At 37.8% G+C, this 21791-nt stretch overlaps 1 protein-coding gene across 1 annotated transcript; it reads left to right on the plus strand.

Annotated features, from left to right (window-relative positions):
• Positions 1 to 367: 367 nt before the first annotated feature.
• On the plus strand, positions 368 to 20550 carry mlf1 (myeloid leukemia factor 1). Its single transcript, XM_061972839.2, has 7 exons — positions 368 to 556; positions 3748 to 3892; positions 13859 to 13942; positions 14045 to 14173; positions 14383 to 14542; positions 15266 to 15404; positions 19897 to 20550. Exons 1-7 carry the CDS (start codon positions 507 to 509, stop codon positions 19955 to 19957), a joined length of 768 nt encoding a protein of 255 aa, XP_061828823.1. The 5' UTR covers positions 368 to 506; the 3' UTR covers positions 19958 to 20550.
• The last annotated feature ends 1241 nt before the right edge of the window (positions 20551 to 21791 follow it).

A 21791-nucleotide genomic window follows, 5' to 3' on the forward strand; every position in this document is an offset into this window, starting at 1 on the left:
AGCCTATTTCTGGAACAAGCCAGATGGTAAATCTATACTAAGCGTGGGACACTTTGTCACTCCCTTTGCTTGAAATAGCCAGTGTGGTAATGAGCTCCTAAATATGTCATATTAGAACTTGCTTCAACCGCCATTTTATTCTACACCATAAAGCTTTCCCCAATTAAGAAAAAAAAAAAAAAAGAATATTTACGTTATGTGCTTTTCTTGCGGTAACTTTGATGATGACGCGTATAAAAGAAATGGCGAAAGTGCCAGACTGTGAAGCAGAACTTTTAGAGCGCCGTCGTCATGGCAGCCGTTGGCAACACGGGGCCAGCCAATCAGAAGGCAGGATTCGTGTCACGTGGCCCCACGCTCAAAATCACCGTGCTGCCACCTCCTCCTTTTGGGGACACGGCTGCGTCGTGTTTAGAGCCGCTGCTGCACCTGTGGACTATTATGTTTATTTAAATATATTTTCATCTTTTTCTTTTCCCCCACACACAGCGTCTATATCGGTGGAAATGTTCAGTAACGGCTCTTTCCGGGAATTTGATGACGACCCCTTCTTCTCGTGAGTTGCTAGCTTGCAGCCGTTAGCTTGTTTCCTTCCCCAATTGAACAAACATGTGCCTAACTAATTATCATTTTTGTAACTTTTTTCAAAAATATTTATGATGAACTTAAATACAAAACAAAATGTACTAAGTTAAGCTTTATGCAATTATGAATGCAGTATTTACTTTACCCATCAGAACTGGCTTAAAACTAAGTTTCCCCAAAAGTTTATTATACTTTTTATGTAGTTATATTTTTCCAATGTTGAAAGTCCATCGTAAAGGATTGACTCTTTTATAGTGACAAAATATAATTGATGTCCGATAATATCGGCCTGCCAATAAATGCTTTAAAATGTAATATCGGAAATTATCGGTATCGTTTTTTTGTTTTTTTTTTGTTTTTGTTTTTTATTAAATCAACATAAAAAACACAACTTACAATTAGTGCACCAACCCAAAAAAAACTCCCTCCCCTATTTACACTCATTCACACTCATTCACACAAAAGGGTTGTTTCTTTCTGTTATTAATATTCTGGTTCCTACATTATATATCAATATATATCAATACAGTCTGCAAGGGTTACAGTCCGTAAGCACACATGATTGTGCGTGCTGCTGGTCCACTAATAGTACTAACCTTTTAACAGTTAATTTTACTAATTTTCATTAATTACTAGTTTCTATGTAACTGTTTTTAATATTGTTTTACTTTCTTTTTTATTCAAGAAAATGTTCTTAATTTATTTATCTTATTTTATTTATTTTTTTAAAAGGACCTTATCTTCACCATACCTGGTTGTCCAAATTAGACATAATAATGTGTTAATTCCACGACTGTATATATCGGTATCGGTTGATATCGGTATCGGTAATTAAAGAGGGACAATATCGGGATATCGGCAAAAAGCCATTATCGGACATCCCTATTCACAACAGTTTATGTCAGGGGTGTCAAACTCATTTTAGAGTTAAAATCTACCCCCAAGTGAGCCGGACTGGTAAAATCCCGGCACAATCATTTAAAAATAAAGACAACTTCAGATTGTTTTCTTTGTTTAAAAATAGAACAAGCACATTCTGAAATTGTACAAATAATGTTTTTTGGGTTTTTTTACACTTACATGTTGCGGTTAATAGTAGGGATGTCCGATAATGGCTTTTTGCCGATATCCGATATTCCGATATTGTCCAACTCTTTAATTACCGATACCGATATCAACTGATACTGATATATGCAGTCGTGGAATTAACACATTATTATGCCTAATTTGGACAACCAGGTATGGTGAAGATAAGGTACTTTTTTTAAATATTAATAAAATAAAATAAGATAAATTAATTAAAAACATTTTCTTGAATTAAAAAGAAAAGTGAAACAATATAAAAACAGTTACATAGAAACTAGTAATTAATTAAAATGAGTAACATTAACTGTTAAAGGTTAGTACTATTAGTGGACCAGCAGCACGCACAACCATGTGTGCTTACGGACTGTATCCCTTGCAGACTGTATTGATATATATTGATATATAATGTAGGAACCAGAATATTAATAACAGAAAGAAACAACCATTTTGTGTGAATGAGGGAGGGAGGTTTTTTGGGTTGGTGCACTAATTGTAAGTGTATCTTGTGTTTTTTATGTTGATTTAATTAAAAAAAACAAAAATAAAAAAACGATACCGATAATAAAAAAAGCGATACCGATAATTTCCGATTTTACATTTTAAAGCATTTATCGGCCGATAATATCGGACAGCTGTAGTTAATAGTATTCTACCTTTATTTTATATTCTGTTGGTGTTCATTTTCAATCTATGAAGATACAATAATTATATCAAAATCAAATATATATGTAGTTTGATAATTTTCCTCGGCTGATGTACTAACATCATGTGGTTTATTTTGTACATATGTGGCATCATCTACAAAGATACAAAGAATTGCTATTTCAACATCCAGTGGACACATTTAGAACAGCTGTTTCTTTCATTCAAAAATGTCAGGTTATTTTATACTTAGTAAACTCACCCTGTGGGCCGGATAAAACCTGTTCGCGGGCCTGATCCAGCCCTCGGGCCGTACGTTTGACACCCTTGGTTTATGTGAAACTGACAGTTTTGGGTCTGATAGGACTTTGAAAGTATTTTTTGTTGAAACAGTTCAACTATTGGTTGATTCTTTAAAATATTTTAAAACATTTTCAAAACCTGGAGTTGGACAAACAAAGGGTTGAAACACCTAAAATATAATGCTTTATGTGTTGTGTTTAAGGATAAAATATTTGTTTTGTGGTGTTCATTAAAATACCTTGAAAAAAAACGACTTCTGCCTGAACAGTTAACGTTTTAATAATATTTTGGGAATTATAACCCTTAAATTGGTAAAATGAATACGAAGGTCCTGAGTAGTCTTGGGTTCAATCCCGAGCATGTTCTCCCCGTGACTGCGTGGGTTCCCTCCAGGTACTCCGGCTTCCTCCCACCTCCAAAAACATGCACCTGGGGATAAGTTGATTGGCGACACTAAAATTGGCTCGTGTGTGTGTGAATGCGAGTGTGAATTGTTGTCTGTCTGTGTTGGCCCTGCGATGAGGTGGCGACTTGTCCAGGGTGTACCCCGCCTTCCGCCCGATTGTAGCTGAGATAGGCTCCAGCGCCCCCCGCGACCCCAAAAGGGAATACGCGGTAGAAAATGGATGGATGGATGATAAACTGAAGACACATCAATAGAGACACACAGTAGCAACTTTAGCAAGGCACTGTCTGACAAAACATAAGGCGCTGCATACTTTGAAAAGGGTCTATCGCCATCTGGTGGATATTTGTAAGAATAAAAATTCCAGAGTGAAGTCTGAACATAAATGACTCCATTTATGTTAAGATAAATGTTGAGTCAAATGGTTAAAAACAAATGTTTCTGTTCTTTGTAGCATTGCTATTTTAGGAAAAGAGTTTGCAATTCTGAAATATTCCACCTATACAATAATTTCACACAGCCAAAATGGCTTGTAAAGGAAATACTCAACGGCACAAAATAACCACCGGATTTCTTAAAGATAAAGTGGCAGTTTTGGTGGGAAACATTTTCCCATAGGCATGAATGGGAATATAAAAATGATCTGTTCTTGTGTCATAACACCGTTCCTGTTTTTAACTGTGGTGTCTGTTTCAAAAGAACTTAATTGTGTTGCTCCTGTGCAGCGATCCATTCCGAGCACACAGCGATCACATGCGCCAGATGATGAGGAGCTTCTCGGAGCCATTTGGCGGAAGCATTACGGACGGGAGAAGCCGGGATGTGGCGGCGCGGGCCGCCTCACCTCCGGCGCTGAGGGGTGAACACAGGGTGAGAACACAAGTACCGACGACTACATGATCTGATGTAATTACTAAGTGTAGTAATCTGTAGGCCTCGTTAGAAAAAACACAGCTAGTGTTGTGAAAGCTTAACTGGAGCAGCATGGGGGCCATGTTAGTGTCTGGTTTAGTAGAAGGTCAAACACCCTTGGCCTCTCTGGATGCTATATCGCCAGCCCTCAGGAGCTCTATTTATAGACCATTGTTCCACTGACACTATAGTTTCTTGCAAATGCTCCTAACGGTCATTTTAATTGGGACATGAAATAATATGAAACATGTCGTTATGTACTGTACAAAAATGTGTTTCTATAAAGTGGTACAGTTTAGTTCAGCCCCATTGTGATGTTTATTTAATCCATTAATTGATCCATAAAAGTTAGTCCTTGGTAAGACATGCATTGTTTGATAAGACTCTTGAGCGCATCATAATCTCCTCAATTCCCCCCCAAAATTCGCTGGAATATAAAGATAATATAACATACATCCATAAACGTGGATGCATATGCAAAAGTGCAATATATTTATCTGTACAGTAATCTATTTGTATCTGCACCTTATTGATTTTTTATCCTGCACTATCATGAGCTAATGCAACAAAATTTCGTTCTTATCTGTACTGTAAAGTTCAAATTTGAATGACAATAAAAAAGGAAGTCTAATTTGTTGTTTTGAATCAACGCAGTGCACTAATTAGCACAGCAGAGGTGCTGTCCAGTTTGCTGTCCAAAGTGCAGAGCGATGACGTCTATATGCAAATTGAGCTAGAACCACGCAACTCTCCTCAGTGCGGTACTGGCACTGAAACAAGTTCAAAACATTCAGAGAAATAATCTTCAGTTCCATGAATTATGATCATTTGTTCACTTCCTGACTTGTCAGATACGTGAATAGTTACGTTTTTGTCAGGGACTAACTATCTAATAACTGTACATCTTTCTTTCTTTCTTTCTTTAGTTTATTTCAAACATGAACACACTTACAGCATAATACATCACACAATTTCATATAATTTCACTTTACATCATGTCCGAAAAGGAGTAGGAAGAAGCAAATCTTATTTAATCCTACCCCTTTCCCACTTCAGAGCATATACAAATATATACCGTACATTCATTTACTGACTTTTTTTTTATAGTAAAATGACATCCGTGAATGAGTAATACAAACCGTTTTGTAATATATAATTAAGTCAGTCATTATAAACATACTGAGATGAAGAATTGTATTTTCAATAAGGTTGAAAGTATTTCTCATAATTCTTCTTTGTACTTTGTAAGCACTATTAATTTGAACAACCTCTTAAACTGGATCATATCAGTACAATGTTTAACTTCATTACTTAATCCATTCCATAATTTAATTCCACATACTAATATGCTAAAGGTTCTAAGTGTTATACGTGCATACAAATGTTTTAAATTAGATTTTCCTCTAAGGTTATATTTCTCCTCTTTAGTTGAGAAGAATTGTTGTACATTCTTTGGTAGCAGGTTATAGTTTGCTTTGTACATAATTTTAGCTGTTTGTTTAATGTTTTTATGCTGAGTGCTATTGACAGCAGAGGTGGGACCAAGTCATTGCTTTGCAAGTCACAAGTAAGTCTCAAGTCTTTACCCTCAAGTCTCGAGTCAAGTCCCGAGTCAAGACAGGGCAAGTCCGAGTCAAGACTGGAAAGTCTCAAGTCAAGTCCCAAGTCCTGCACTTTGAGTTTCGAGTCATTTCAAGTCCTTTTACCCACAGACTAATATATTTACACAGATTGTGTATGCTTTTAAAACGCTGCATTTATTTATTAAAACAAGTGCATTTGAAATTGCAGGGAAAAAGATAGTGCTGACATTGCACTTCAAAATAGCACTATTAACCAGTCATTTTAAACATGTAACTCATTCCTTTACAGAATAAACACATTTGAAAAAAAACAAGTGCAACTGTACTTATTTGCACAAAAGTGTTAACATTGTATTTCCATGGCATATTGCATTGTAACTAGTTCCACAGCAGTTTCTATCCTGTTCTTACCTTATCTCATTGATCTCATCTCATACTGTATGTGTGTTGATGTGTGCGTACACATGAAAAACATAAATATATGAACATAACAATGAACAGAGTTGTACTTTTTAGATGTCAGGACCCTATGCAATATGTACACATATTCTTAATATAGTATACATTTTAACTGACCTTTATTTGACTATGTTTGTCTTTTTGGAGGTGGCTAAAATACGCTGTGCTGCTGACCGCCGTCTAACGTTACCTTACTGTGTGTGATACATTGACTAACGTAATGTTACTGTGTGTGATACATTGACTAACGTAATGTTACTGTGTGTGATACATTGACTAACGGTACGTTACTGTGTGTGATACATTGACTAACGTAACGTTATGTGTAGGTACCTCATGCAACCCTGCTTAAAAAAAAATCACTTGACAAAAAGTATGAATAAGGTAGCAAACTGCAGTGGACGCAACATATTGCCGTGTTTGCAATGACGTTATAACCATAGACATCTTATAAGTAGACGCAGCATTGGTTGCTGTGACGTGAGCAATTTGGCCGCCATCTTGAAGTGGTGATGAGGAGCCGGCGAGCAGCCTAAATTGACAGTTGACAGGTAGAAAACAAAGATGGTGTTCAGCGTTTTCCTGCTCAAATGAGCGGACTGTTGAAAATAGGAATCGGGGGATTACTTTTCACAAGTAAGATTTAACATTAACGTACTATTGGTTGTATTTTATGAAAATAATATTACCACAGAGTTGAGAAGGATCAAAGATCTTCAATATTTGTATGTGAAAATCACAAAGAAATCTTCTGGAGGAGGATGACCCCCCTACAGGGGTTTGCTTTACAAACTTTCAGCCCCACCAAGAACAAAATTCACCAGCCGCCACTGATTATGATGCATTCTCATTTTAGGCAAAGTATAAGACAATACTTTCTTAACAATATAATTGTAACCAGGAATAAGTCTTCAAGTAACAATATTCAAATACTAACATTGTTGGGTTAAACAGAATTTGGTTTTATTCTGAATCCAGTGAAACAGATTGGTGGTTTTAGCTGATATGAAGACTTTCAGGTGTTTATATATGTTTAAGTATTTGGCAGACGCTTTTATCCAAAGCGACTTACATAAAATAATACATATAAAACAATCACTGCAAACATTATCATTTAAGGGAAGAATGTAATAGAAAATATCAATACAAAGTGTCAAGACAGAATAAACTCTCTGCTGCTGAAGCAACAGAGATTCAGTCTATAGGTCCCTAAGATATATAGATATCTAATGTATTCATACATTGTTTATGTAGGATACACGCATGTATATATAACCTAATCATATTGTTTCTTCAATTTAAAAATAGTTTACCGTTTTTTTCCCCCTTCTCTGGGATTATATTCCCAGTTTTGATCTCGGACGTCTGGTCACTTATAGCGTATAAGAATATTATATTACTGTTTAGCAAACTATGAATAATAAAACATGTGTCTGTTATCATAGCTACACGTATGACGAAAAGGCGTGTGAAAATCAGTGGTATTCAGTGAGGTAAGATGAATTAAATGCGCTGACAGTTCATTGCTCCTGCCAAATGAAGTGCACTGAGTGGAGCGGATCACCACTCCAAGATGGCGGCCCCGCGCCCCGTCTGCGCCAGTAGGCAGTAGCGCTCTATGCTGCGTCTACTTATAAGATGTCTGTGGTTATAACGTTAGCAGTGAGTTTGCAGCCTCACTGATTTAACTACGCAGCAAATAAAAGTCACGTTACTTAGCCAATAAACGTTATCTTACATTCAAAACTTACCCTTCTTTGTGCAACTTCAAATGTCGAACGAAGTTGGAAGTTGTTGCGTCTCCGTCTGTAATATTCGAACTGCGTGATTTGCATACGGCAATTCGTTTTTTGTTGACCAAGTCGTAGTTTTTATACCCGAACGAAACCAACTTTAACATAATTGTTTATCACTGGCACGTTGTTGGACAACTCTTGTTCATTGGTTGTCCTGCAATTTGATTGGATGAATGCTGCGTGATGAAAACAACGTAGATCTAATTTGATTGGCTGTTGTGCTGACAGGAATAACACGCTGATAGACAGACGAAGAAAATGAAAATTACGGAGCGCTCCCAAATAACTTTTTAAGCTTTGGATTTTGGGGAAAGTAGCAAGTCATGTCAAGTCAAAAGGCTCAAGTCCAAGTGAAGTCACAAGTCATTGATGTTAAAGTCTAAGTCGAGTTGCAAGTCTCTTTACATTTTGTCAAGTCGAGTCTAAAGTCATCAAATTCATGACTCGAGTCTAACTCGAGTCCAAGTCATGTGACTCGAGTCCACACCTCTGATTGACAGTGTAACAATATCAACACAATATTTAAACCAGTTCCTTATTCTCTTTTATTATATACAATTGTGTGAGCAAAACAAAGTCAATAGTACACAATAACTAATCAAAAGTAAAAACTACTACTCATTGAAATAATTTTTGCCCTCAAAGTCTCTTTTGTCCCTTTTGGGGTCGCGGGGGGGGGGGGGGGCTGGAGCTGGAGCCTATCTCAGCTGCATTCGGGCAGAGGGCGTAGTACACACTGGACAAGTCGCCACCTAATTAGCCTTGTCCTCCAGTGATAATGATCATGCTTAAGATACTAAGAAATGCGTTTTATTTGATGTAACGCAGGTGATTATTATTAAGTTAGGGGAGCGGCTCCATACTTTGTATGGAGACACTGACACTGGGGGACTATAAATAAATTGCCGTTTGATCGTCATTAAAAGGCATTACTCAAAAGTGGTGATCACATACTTTTCATAAAAATCGGCAGAAACTGATCGGGCTAATTTTTGCTATCAGTTTATTTGTCCGTCTTGATCCCGGGTTGTGCTAAGTGACATTTTTTATTTTTGTTTCTATTCATGCTGTAATGACTTAAAAATAAATATATTCTATACCTGCACCTTTTCCTGATCCAAATTCAAATTGAATGACGTGTTCCTTTGTACACCCCTTTTGTGCAAAATGAGTTTTAAACCTGACTGAACCAAACTGTACTGCATGGTAGAAACAGGGCTCTTTTTTTAATCATCCCTTAAAATTAGGACAAACATGTCACCTGCCTTTATTCCTCCTAATCCACAAAGGTCTGTATATTTATTTATCCTTGGGAATGGCTTTCTTTAGACGCCTGGCCTCAATAAACCAGTAACTTGATTCCCTTAATTATCGTAGCTGGCTGCCATTAAGGACTAGATAATGAACTGGCTGACCGGAGGAGTAATATCAGATATACCAACATCTGTGTTATGTTAGCCTCACTGCTTTGACATGTCAACACAATGCTATCATTTTAAATCAACTAAAACCTTAGAAACAGAAGTTGACTTCTTCACCACTGCAAACTACATTTTAATAACATTGTTAACTTATTACACTTTACACTTCAATGACTGTATTTGGTAGCAGTGTCAAAAAAAAAAACCAAAACATTTTGGGATTAATTGTCATTCTTATTTGTAACGATTCTTAACATTTTTTTTTTTTTTACTTTTATAAATCTGTCCAGTTCAGCCACTCAGGCAAATCATATAATTGATGTAGATGCCCACAGCTGTGCAGATTTACTTTAGATAAGAAAAGTGTGGGATACTTCTCTCTTTGCCTTATTTGTTTGACTTTAATTAATGTTTGGGTAGAATTTTATTCAAACAACACTAGTTTTATTTTAAATAATATAGAAATGTATCACAGCTGTTTGATTAACTACATTCCTCCATAAAATAGACAATGTTGTTTAAAAAAAGTATTGATTTTGAATCGAGAATTGCTTTGAATCAAGAATTGATTCTGCATCATTCCCCCAAGAATCGAATTAAAACAAATTACAGCCCTAGTAATTGGTGGGTGTATAACTACATATTTAAGCTATTGCATCGTTTAAGGCAGGGGTGTCCAAACTTTTTTCACTGAGGGCCGTGCACTTAAAAATCAAAACAAGCGGGGGCCATTGTAATAGTTTTAATTTTCAAAACCAACATAATTTTTATTTTTTTTACCCTTATGGCTCCCCTCAAGTTTGGTCCTGGGGACCTAGAAGTCTGAGTCATAAAAATATAAAAAATAAGTAATGTATTATTATTTTAAATTTTTGTTCAACTTCAGGTATATCTGTTGATATGAAGGGTTTTTTTTTATATGTTGTGCCATTTTTGTCGAAACCCTGTTTTTTATGGAAAAAACACAAAATATGTAATATTTTCCCTCAAACAAATGTCAAAGTGGAATACTTGATGTGAGATAATTGGAGCCTAAATGGGTCAATAATTCATAACAACATTGATATTACTGGTAATTAATTATTTTTGAGCAATGACAGTTTAAATTAAAAAAAAGCCCACTAACTTTCTGTGGGATCCAAAAGGGCTCCACCCCTAAAAGTGTTAAAAATAAAGCATACTTTTTAAAATTTCCAAAGCTTAAGCTCTAGATCAACTTAAGACCAATCCATCATCGATCATTAAGGGTTTTTTTTGTCTTTTTTTTTTTTTTTTTAATGCCCTTTTTGTCAAACAAAACTTTGTTTTGTATATGGCAAACACAAAAAATATGCAATATTTTCCCCCAAAATTTCAAAGTGAAATATTGGATAAGAAGTAATTGGAGCCTTGAATAGGCTCCAATACAATAACCGTTTATAAAAAAAAAAAAAAAAAAAAAAGAAATTTTTTTTTTTTATATTAGTCAACATTGCAACTTTTTATTGTTACATTTCACCTCTTTGCGCTTTTATTACACTTTTTTTTGTGGACTGCGCCACGGGCCACAATTTGGACACCTCTGATTTAAGGCATTATTTTAATGCTCTACACCCTCTTGTTGTCTTCCTGTTATAAGTGCATGTTTGTCCCAATGTGCCTTAGCAACGCTAGGATGACAGACAGCTCTCTCGCTCCCCTATCACAGCTATATGATCCTCTAGAATACATATTTAGACAGATTCAAAAAGAAAAGCATACTTCCAACCCACGGTCACATAATACTCTTGAGGGTTTGTTTTAGTTTGTAACACATTAGATTCCCAGAGGGGGGTGGAATAAGCGAGCGTCTACCTTCTACTTCTCACTGCTTCATATCACCTTTCAAAGGCTTGTTTATAAATGTACCGTCACATGGTCGGCTTTTCAATCTGCATGCTTCGTCCCGGAAGAAGAGTCAATAAATATGTATATTCATATTCATTTAACAGTCTGATTTTTTTGTGGATTGCAGTGGTGGGCAACAAAATACTGAGAGGGACAAAATATTAGATACACCTCAACCCTTAACGACAAGTTCCTTATCTACTCCCCTCAAAGGTCTAAATATAATCAGTTCACAAATGGAACTGGCATTTATTTGTCCAATAGATGCCATAAGTAGGAGATAAAATTGGCCTGGTAGATAGTGGCCAGGAGGGTTGTATTTACATCAGCTTGACCTTTTGAAAAAAGAGCTGAGCAAGCAGCCTTGGACTCTTCGGCAGCAGCCTTACCAAAATGAAGCTCGGTTTCAGTGTTAAAGCCTATGCTAATCTCTGGCAATGCGACCCAATTACACATGGAACACAAGTCATTCAACACCACACCGATACACATCTCACTCACACACACGGTGATTGATGCTGGCATGCAGAGTCATAAACACCACTTCTGTCCTAGATGAAGCCTCCTCTACAATGGTGCTTTTTAAAAATGTTTTGGTGATGTGATACTCTTTTAACATTCAGGACCTCAGTCGCTCATTGCTTCCCTTTGGCAGTATTGGCAACACGGTCAGTAATCATCACTTGTTGTCAGATGCATCCTCTAACACCATCGATTATTTCTTCAATAACTGCATATTCTTTAAAGTGCTCAGTTTTTTTCTCTTTTTCTGGAAATACATTCACATAAGTACTTGTTTTGTCATAACTGCCCCACATTATTATGAATTGTAAGCCATTACAATGACTTCATTCCAGTACGGGGATATTTTTTTTTGCATATAAACCATATTCTGAGTTCAAATCATATAATATTTGAAATCCAATAATATCAATTTCAGTGTAACAGAAAAGCAACGCAAAGCTAGTGAACTAAACGTAAGTGTTTTGTGCAGACGAAGCAACTGTGTGTCTGCATGTGGTGAAACATGACTTATGTGAACACATTTTCATGCATGGCATTAAAACGACAAAACAAAAAGCCTGTTTCTCAGAATATGACACAGTTTGAAGATTCTTGTTTGCAAAGATGGCGATGAGCAGAGAGGGAGTAGGGAAGAGGAGAGCAAAATCACATTGCCACCACCTTACTAAATTCTTCCTTGAAATGAGTGTTTCTCACCTTCTTTATCACTTTCCTTGGCCCCACGGTGGCTTTTTTTGCAGTTATACTCAATATAAAAAAGCACAGAGACAGCCAACAACATGTGGGATTCTTTGTTTGGAAACCCGATTCAGTGAATTGATTTGCGGACAAACAGACGACAGTTGTGCCTCGTTTATGACTGTTAATTGGTTCCAGACATGACCGCAATAAATTATAAAGTAGAGTTTTTTTGTTGGTTTTTTTAATAGCTGTATGTAGAAATGGCAGTTGCAGTGGCAGCTGGTTGCATCAGCTCTGTTCTCTTTTAATGTATTTTATGTACTTAAATATTTGCATCTTTTTTTCGTGAGTTACATTTTTTTTTTTTTTATATACTTTTTGTCTATACACTACAACCACATATTTTCATCATTGTGGGATAAATAAAGTCTATGCTATACTATTATTTAAAAATCTAATATTTTCATAGCTAGAGCATAAAAAAACCCTGTTTACTACCTTCTAAGTACGTTTTTCACAGCCACCTAGACATGAAACAACACCTTTTAGTCACCTTTACATTTTTTCAATCTAATATAGCTGTGGTTCTCAAATTTGTACCACCTCAGAAAAAACACCATAATGACAAACAATAAAATACAGTAGCGTAGTAGGCCTAAGTATTTTATTAAAACAAGGCATAGGTTTTATTTAACAAGTGTATTTTATATTTTTGGCCACTGTAACAATACACAGTTTGAACAGTAACACTGTGTTTGAATAAAAGAAAATAAAACACTACTTTAATAAGGTGATTCTTTGGTCTGCACACCACTAGTAGTACACGTACCAGTTTTGAGAATCTGCACTATAGTAATGCTGGCTGAGGCTGAGCCAATCAGTGGCCACAACACTGAATAGCTCGCTCTGATTGGTTTGGTCTACTCTAGTGGCCAATACTACTGTGGTATTGGTATTTTTAATTTATGTGGCCATTTTTATGGTTTAAAAAGAGATACTTTAATATGTATGAATCACGTGGAAAGGGGGGGGCGTACGAAAACCGAAGTACCACTGTATTTTTTTTTTTACTTGCAAAGACATGGTCAAAAGCTTAAGACATTAGTGTTAAATAAACACACAACTCAGCAGTAACTTGGGCATCAATGCAAGTGGTCAAGGCCAGTGATTCTCACACTGGTACACAACCTCCAACTAGTGGTACACCAAAGAATCATTTGATTATATAATGTTTTAGTTTCCTATATTCAAACACAGTGTGAATGTTCAAACTGTGTGTAATGTTACATTGGCCAAACATGAATATGTTGCCCTACTATGCTACTGCATCTTACTGTTGATCATTATGGTGGTACTTGGAGATCTTAAGTTTTTTCTGAGGTGATACTTGGCGAAAAAAGTTTGAGAACCACTGAACTAGGCTAATAGTGATTTCACCTTGGTTTGTAAGGACTGTAGGGCAAACAAGTGTCCTGATTCAGTAGCAGTGTGTATCTACTACGCACATAATAAAGTTGTTCACGAGCTGCTAATGCTTTGTGACCAGGTGGTCTCTGAGCTGACCATTCAGCTGTTCATTGTGTCTTTATGCAGGACATGATGATGAACCAGTTCGGCATGTATGAAAGCGTGATGGGAAACATGAGGACTAGGACGGACAGGATGCACAAAAACCCTGTGAGTTCACGCCACTAACCCTTGTGAGATCTCTTCGGTAGGCTGAGAAAAACCGAAGCAGTGAAAGTAGAAACAGGTGTGCTTGTGTTGTTGTCGTTGCAGGGGAACATGTCCACAGACTCCAACACACACACATTCAGCTCCTCATCAGTCATGACATATTCTAAGGTTGGAAATGAGCCTCCGAAGGTCTTCCAGGCATCATCGTCAACACGTCATGCCCCAGGAGGTGTAAGTGCATCAACAGGAGAACATGCTGACCCTCTCATGTAGCTAAATAGGGTAACGTAGCTATTAAAAACAACACTCGGTGTGTACTAAACAAACTGCATTACCTCAAAACTAGACATTCCCATCTTTTGTAAGGAATACTTTAGAATAAAGTATGTCATTATATTGGGCAAGTGTGACCAGTGAGTGTAAACTCTTTCAATGTGCAGGTTAAAGAGACTGTGCGGGCACTGAAAGACTCTGAAAGTGGGATGCAGAAGATGTCCATTGGTCACCACATTCAAGACAGAGGTCATGTGGTCGAGAAGAAACTTAACCAAAAAACTGGAGAGAAGGAGTTCCTACAGGATTTCCAGAATTTGGACGAATGTGTGTAAAGTGATCACTGCTTTGAGTTGTTTCTGATGCCATCCAACGTGTTTTGGATATAATAGTCTAACCCAGAGGTTCTTAACCTTTTTGACCTCGGGGCCCAACTTCTCCACTACAGATGGGCCTGAGGTCTTCTCGAATATTAACACTGATTAAATAAGAAATCTTACTCTTGATTTTAATTGTATTTATTTATTTATTTATAATTATAGCTAACCTACTTACAGTTTACAACCTTGTCAAATTATATGAAACAATGTGTTTGTCGCAAATACTATTTAACAGATAAAACTTGGGCTTAGGTCAGGGTATATATATTAAAAAAAAGTACTAACCAAATATACTGCATAAGAAGGGACTAATAAATAACTAAGCAAAAATACATTTACATACAATTATGTTGTGCTAAAATAAATTGACATATTTCTTAACTAAACCCAATAAAATTGAAACGCAAATGAAAATACAGCTTCACCACTTAAGTCATCATTTTTGCGCTTAAGAAACATTTCAATGACTTTAGCTCCATACTTTTTCTGTTTGTTTGATATTGTCACTCCTGCCACAAGTGGTGGAAAATTGCATTACAACAGAGTACCCACAGCTGAGAAATATCCTTTGGCGGTCCTCTAGGAGGCGCCTGCACCCCAACAATGGGCCCGGGCCTTATGTTTAAAAAACACTAGTCTGACCTATTCTAATTATGGCATTTTCCTGCAGCCGAAGCACAGTCTTTTGACGATGAGTGGCAGCAGCAGTTGTCCAAGTTCAAGTCGACTGTCCCGATGTCTCAGCTGGAGCCACCCAGGCGTCACGGAGGTCAGCGAATAGCCCTCACTGGTCCTGAGCGGGCCCACAGGTTAGTCAGTAACAGGGACACACTACAAATACAGTTGAACTTCCCAAGTACGAATGGGAACGAAAAAAATGTCCTGACAAACGGTAGCAACCATACTGGAAAAAAGAAACTATCAATGCTAAATAAATGCAGACTCAGCACCTGCAACAAGTGCTTGACGTTGATATTGTCAGAATAAAGTCCCGACATGATGCACTTAATAATAAAGTGGGTGGTATAGCTCGGTTGGTAGAGTGGCCGTGCCAGCAACTTGAGGGTTCCAGGTTCGATCCCGCCGTTGTGTCCTTGGGCAAGACACTTTACCCACCTGCTCCCAGTGCCATCCACACTGGTTTAAATGTACCGGTAACTTACCGGTAGATATTGGGTTTCACTATGTAAAAGCGCTTTGAGTCACTAGAGAAAAGCGCTATATAAATATAATTCACTTCACTATAATACTGTTTTACCAACCTTAAAAGGCAACTGAACTTTTTGCCTAAACCTCCTAAATACTATGTAAGGCAATACCACATGTTATTCTTTTTTTATGCATTCTCATTTGTAATACACAAGTACCAGGTGGCTACCAATGCAGCTAATAGAAGTACTCTATTGCACCCATAAAGCCCCCTAAAAAAACATCCAAAAACTGCTAACAACACTCTTTACATCTCGTAACCTGAATATTAACCAAGTATTAGCAATATTGTTATTATAAGCGCTAAAGCAGATAAACTACTTTTAGTGGCGCCGTGGTCACAGAAAGCTAACTAGCTTATGCTGCTGTATTGAAATACTGAGCTGCAGCTGCATCCCCTTTGAGCTGGTGAAAGTTAAGTCTAGATTTTAAATCAAGCCTCTCACCTGGATAGTAGAAGAAGGTGGCCATAAGCCGAGAAGTTGGTAAACTCCTTCCATCCATCCATCTTCATCCGCTTATCCGAGGTTGGGTCGCGGGGGCAGCAGCCTAAGCAGGGAAGCCCAGACTTCCCTCTCCCCAGCAATTTCGTCCAGCTCCTCCCGGGGGATCCCAAGGCGTTCCCAGGCCAGCCGGGAGACATAGTCTTCCCAACGTGTCCTGGGTCTTCCCCGTGGCCTCCTACCGGTCGGACGTGCCCTAAACATCTCCCTAGGGAGGCGTTCGGGTGGCATCCTGACCAGATGCCCGAACCACCTCATCTGGCTCCTCTCGATGTGGAGAAGCAGCGGCTTTACTTTGAGCTCCTCCCGGATGATAGAGCTTCTCACCCTATCTCTAAGGTAGAGCCCCGCCACCTGGCGGAGGAAACTAATTCCGGCCGCTTGTACCTGTGATCTTGTCCTTTCGGTCGTAACCCAAAGCTCATGACCATAGATGAGGATGGGAACGTAGATCGACCGGTAAATTGAGAGCTTTGCCTTCCGGCTCTCCTCCTTCTTCACCACAACGGATCGATACAGCGTCCGCATTACTGTAGACGCCGCACCGATCCGCCTGTCGATCTCACTATCCACTCTTCCCTCACTCGTGAACAAGACTCCGAGGTACTTGAACTCCTCCACTTGGGGCAGGGTCTCCTCCGCAACCTTGAAATCAAACTTGGAAATAAATAATCAAATGTACAGTATATACATGTTCTTATGCTTTCTGAGCTCACTATGTTCACTGCTCGCTGAAAAAATTTACGGTAAACGTCCCATCAGTCGGCATCCCAGTGAAAGCAGATATTGTACAGTAAGTGATTGTTTTATGATGTTCGTAGTTTGTATTTTTTGTAGCAATACTGCTACGGGATGTTTATAGTGTTTCACTAAAGCTAGATCTGTTTAGCACACAGCTTCTAAACTTGAGCCTTGTCCTCTTTTTATTTAGGCTCAAAAATATAATGTTATGGATCATCATTTGTCCCAAAGTAATCTTTGTTGTTTCTCATTAAGTCTCCCATAAGTAGTAGTGTTGTTGTTGTTGTTGAAGGGAAACGCGTTGCGATGCGTCTGTGAAAGTAATCTACTTAAAATTACCAACATATGTAAATATTACATGTTATTATGAATGTGCCTGTTATTACATTACATATATACTTACAGCATGTACCGTATTTTTCGGAGTATAAGTCGCACCTGCCGAAAATGCATAATAAAGAAGAAAAAAACATATATAAATCGCACTGGGGCCCGGCCAAACTATGAAAACAACACTGCGACTTATAGTCCGAAAAATACGGTATATAAATGTTAATTTAGGTTTTTTAGAGCGCTTTATATGCGGAATAGAGCGACTTCCTTTGGCTCCATTGTTAGCTGACTTTTGCTAACGTTATCCATGAGTTAGAATACATGAAAAAAGAAAAATGTGTGCCCGTCTCACATAAAAGTTGTGAATGAAAGGCAACATTAATAAAAAAAAAAGTGCAGTTGCTCTTTAATGCCGCACACACATTTCGCCGTAGCTCTCAACAGTCACCACAACAGCAACACATCCTCATTATCCACCAATCCTGGTCACAGTGAGTGTGGGGCGTTCATGAACCCCAGAAGTTTGAACATAAACATTACAACGCAAGTAGGTGGTGTATTGCACATTCTCTGTGTTTTGTATAGCTGATTGTTTTGCTGCAATTATGTTAAATTTTGTAAATTTGTTGTGGACTCTATTTCATATTGTTGAATTTTTTTCTTTGTTATTTTAACAGTATGACTGAAATATTTAGTGTGTTGAGGTGGCGACTTGTCCAGGTCCGCCCATGTGAAGCTGGGATAGGCTCCAGGACCCTCCGCGACCCCATAAGGGACAAGCGGTAGAAAATGGATGGATGGATGGACTTTTAATGTCACAAAATTCTGTGAATATAAAAAGGCATCATTTCAGGAAAACATTTTTATGTTTTTTAGTATCTGTTAAAGCAGTGTTTTTCAACCACTGTGCCGTGGCACACCAGTGTGCCGTGAGATACAGTCTGGTGTGCCGTGGGAGATTATCTAATTTCACCTATTTGGGTTAAAAATATTTTTTGCGAACCAGTAATTATAGTCTGCAAATGTGTTGTTGTTGAGTGTCGGTGCTGTCTAGAGCTCGGCAGAGTAACCGTGTAATACTCTTCCATATCAGTAGGTGGCAGCAGGTAGCTAATTGCTTTGTAGATGTCGGAAACAGTGGGAGGCAGCGTGAAGGTAAAAAGGTATCTATAGCTTAAACCAAAAATAAACAAAAGGTGAGTACCCCTAAGAAAAGGCATTGAAGCTTAGGGAAGGCTATGCAGAACGAAACTAAAACTGAACTGGCTACAAAGTAAACAAAAACAGAATGCTGGACGACAGCAAAGTGTGGAGCAAAGACGGCGTCCACAAAGTACATCCGAACATGACATGACAATCAACAATGTCCCCACAAAGAAGGATAAAAACAACTGAAATATTCTTGATTGCTAAAACAAAGTAGATGCGGGAAATATCGCTCAAAGGAAGACATGAAACTGCTACAGGAAAACACCAGAAAAAGATAAAAAGCCACCAAAATAGGAGCGCAAAACAAGAACTAAAACACTACACACAGGAAAACAGCAAAAAAGTCAAAATAAGTCAGGGTGTGATGTGACAGGTGGTGACAGTACACCTACTTTGAGACAAGAGCTATATTAATGCATGCTTGGTTATGGTTTAAAGTCATATCCAACAATTGTGATAACGACTTTTTACTGTCAACTGAGTTTAGCTTTTTTAATGATTTCTGCTGGTGGTGTGTCTCCGGATTTTTTCAACACAAAAAATGTGCCTTGGCTCAAAAAAGGTTGAAACACACTGGGTTAAAGCACCATTTAAGCACCGGCACATTTTCAAATCTTCCAGTTTTTTAACAGTATCAATTCAATTTAAATAATACCCATCCCCATTTCCAAACTGTTAGCTTTGAAGTCGCACAATTTGAGTTTCAATCAAAACAAAAGTTTGATCCGTAATCATTTGTGATGTCACGTGAAACGCAAAAAAAAAGTGAAGCAATGATAAAACCTGAGATGAATTCAATGTGTTTTTCTTTTTCATTGTGTTTTGCAACATAGATAAACAGTACATTGTCATTATTAAAAATGTGAAGCGACTCACCTCCTAGCTACAAGCAGTAATCTTCCGTCTGCACGTATGCCACCAAGTCAGTACGTGTATGTCACGCGTCATCAAAGTTAGTGCATCACGAAAGTAAGCTGTGGATACTTATGTACATGTGTTTCTTAGTTTTTTATTTTAAATAAATTAGCAAAAATTTCAAAGAACAACTTTTTCACATTGTCACTATGAGGTATTGTGTGTAGAATTGTGAGGACAAAATTACTTTATTCCATTTTGGAATGACTTAACAAAGTGTGGAAACATTTAAGCGCTGTGAATACTTTCCAGATGCACTGTGTCACACTTCTCTCCTTTTAATGTCGTCCTATTATCCTGGGGTTATTTTTTTTTTTTTACACAATTGCTGTCAGCTCTACTTCACTGTGTTTCTAGTTATGTTTAATGCTTTTGTTTTGTGCTTCCACAGAGACCAGCCCAAGGCTAAAAGTAAAAGTATCCTGAAAGTACCCACCTCGACAAAGCAGTAAAACCCTGTGTCAGAGTCAGAAATCACCTCTTGGCTTAGTTGCGTTGGTCATTGTCCATCTTTAGTTTTAAGTCAGAGTTGCACAAATGGTTAAGGGGAATATGAAAGTCAGGAAATGGACTTAAAACATTTGTCAGGAGTTTAATTACTGATAGGGTGCTGCACATGCTTACAATAAATTATCCAGACATAAGTGCAAGCTGAAGACCTTAGCATGGATAATAGTTTTGTCAGAACTAGACAGCTGCATGTTTAAGTAGTTTACTTGTCTACTGGTCCAACAAGGATGCACTATGAAGGTGGAATAGAGATGAGAAAATATGTGAATCTCATAGTTGCATTACGCATTAATTTGTGTTTACTGTTTAGCGATTCACTAAAGCACTTAGACCACATCAACTATTACCAGATTTTATTTTGTCAAGCACCTAAAATGTCTTGTATCTGCTGTAATCTTTGTAAAAAGAAACTAATTATTTCCCTTTTTTATCGTTCATCCGAGCTCAGTGCTTGCGGAGCACGAACTCTATTGGCAGCAGTTGTTGTTGCTGTATATTTTTCATATACATCGTCAAATAAAAATTTATAAACTAAGGTGGTATTTGTGTCGTTTATCACAGTAGGTGACTTGTTTGTAGCTTTCTGTAGGCGCACAGGTACTCATTTTTTGGATGTAAACACTTGGTTTGATACCCTACAGCAGTGGTTCTTAACCTGGGTTCGATCGAACCCTAGGGGTTCGGTGAGTCTGTTTTAGGGGTTCGGCAGAGCCTCCGCCGCGGAGGCCAAGAGACACCCGACTCATCGTGTAAACAAAAACTTCTCCCTGTCGGCGTATTATGGATACCCCCAAACAATGTTCCCTCTAATTTTCCAAATCTGTGAGCAAACGCAAAAACTCTTTGAGCATTCAGTGGAGCACATGTGACAACATCAGACGTGCACATACACTGTGGTCACACCTGTCCCAAACCTGACTAAATAACAAGTTCAATGTTTTATTATTGTAATCAAATGACAGCAGTCATTTCCATGACATTATTTTCTAATATAAGTGTTTTGGCCCACTTACAATGACTATAACATTGTTTTTCATGAGATGTGTACTAGTATTATATGTCTGGGTGGGGGTCCTGCTTTGGAAATAATGTGTACCCCTTTCAGATACCGCATTTAGTTCCCACTAAAACATTCACATGTTGCACAATGAGATGTAAACATGGGTTCCTGTGTACTTTCTTGTTACTTTCTGTTCGTAAAATATATCTGTGTTAGTATTTCTTTAATATAATATCATTTTATGCTTACGATTCAGGTTCGGTGAATGCGCATATGAAACCGGTGGGGTTCCGTACCTCCAACAAGGTTAAGAACCACTGCCCTACACAGCTGCTTATATACTAGTTCGGTCATTCCCAAACAGTCGTACGCAATCTCCATATGGTCTTACGCCAAAGAATCACTTAAATATTTAAACAGTGTTACTGTTCAAACTGAGTGTAATGTTCAATTAGGTCGGCAGTCAGCAACCCACGGCTCTTCAGCGCCGCCATAGTGGCTCCATGGAGCTTTTTCAAAAATGTATGAAAATGGAAAAAGATGAGGTATAAAATATATTTTTTGATTCAATATGGTTTCTGTAGGACAAACATGACACAAATCTTCCTAATTGTTAGAAATCCCGCGGTTTATATGAATCATGCTTCACTGATGAGAGTATTTGGCAAGTGCCGTTTTGTCCTACTAATTTCACGGTCCTTGAACTAACCATAGTTTGTTTACATGTACAACTTTCTCCGATGCTGCCACAGAAAGACGTATTTTATGCCACGCCT

The sequence above is a fragment of the Nerophis lumbriciformis genome, linkage group LG17 (genome assembly GCF_033978685.3).
Source record: "Nerophis lumbriciformis linkage group LG17, RoL_Nlum_v2.1, whole genome shotgun sequence".
NCBI classification, from domain to species: Eukaryota; Metazoa; Chordata; class Actinopteri; order Syngnathiformes; family Syngnathidae; genus Nerophis; species Nerophis lumbriciformis.

Bases quoted from the DNA above. Each gene is read 5' to 3' on its own strand.
- mlf1 (XM_061972839.2), top strand. From the start codon at position 507: ATGTTCAGTAACGGCTCTTTCCGGGAATTTGATGACGACCCCTTCTTC. The intron at 557-3,747 runs GTGAGTTGCTAG...GCTCCTGTGCAG, and splicing joins GATGACGACCCCTTCTTCTC to CGATCCATTCCGAGCACACA. The intron at 14,543-15,265 runs GTGTGTAAAGTG...ATTTTCCTGCAG, and splicing joins TTTCCAGAATTTGGACGAAT to CCGAAGCACAGTCTTTTGAC.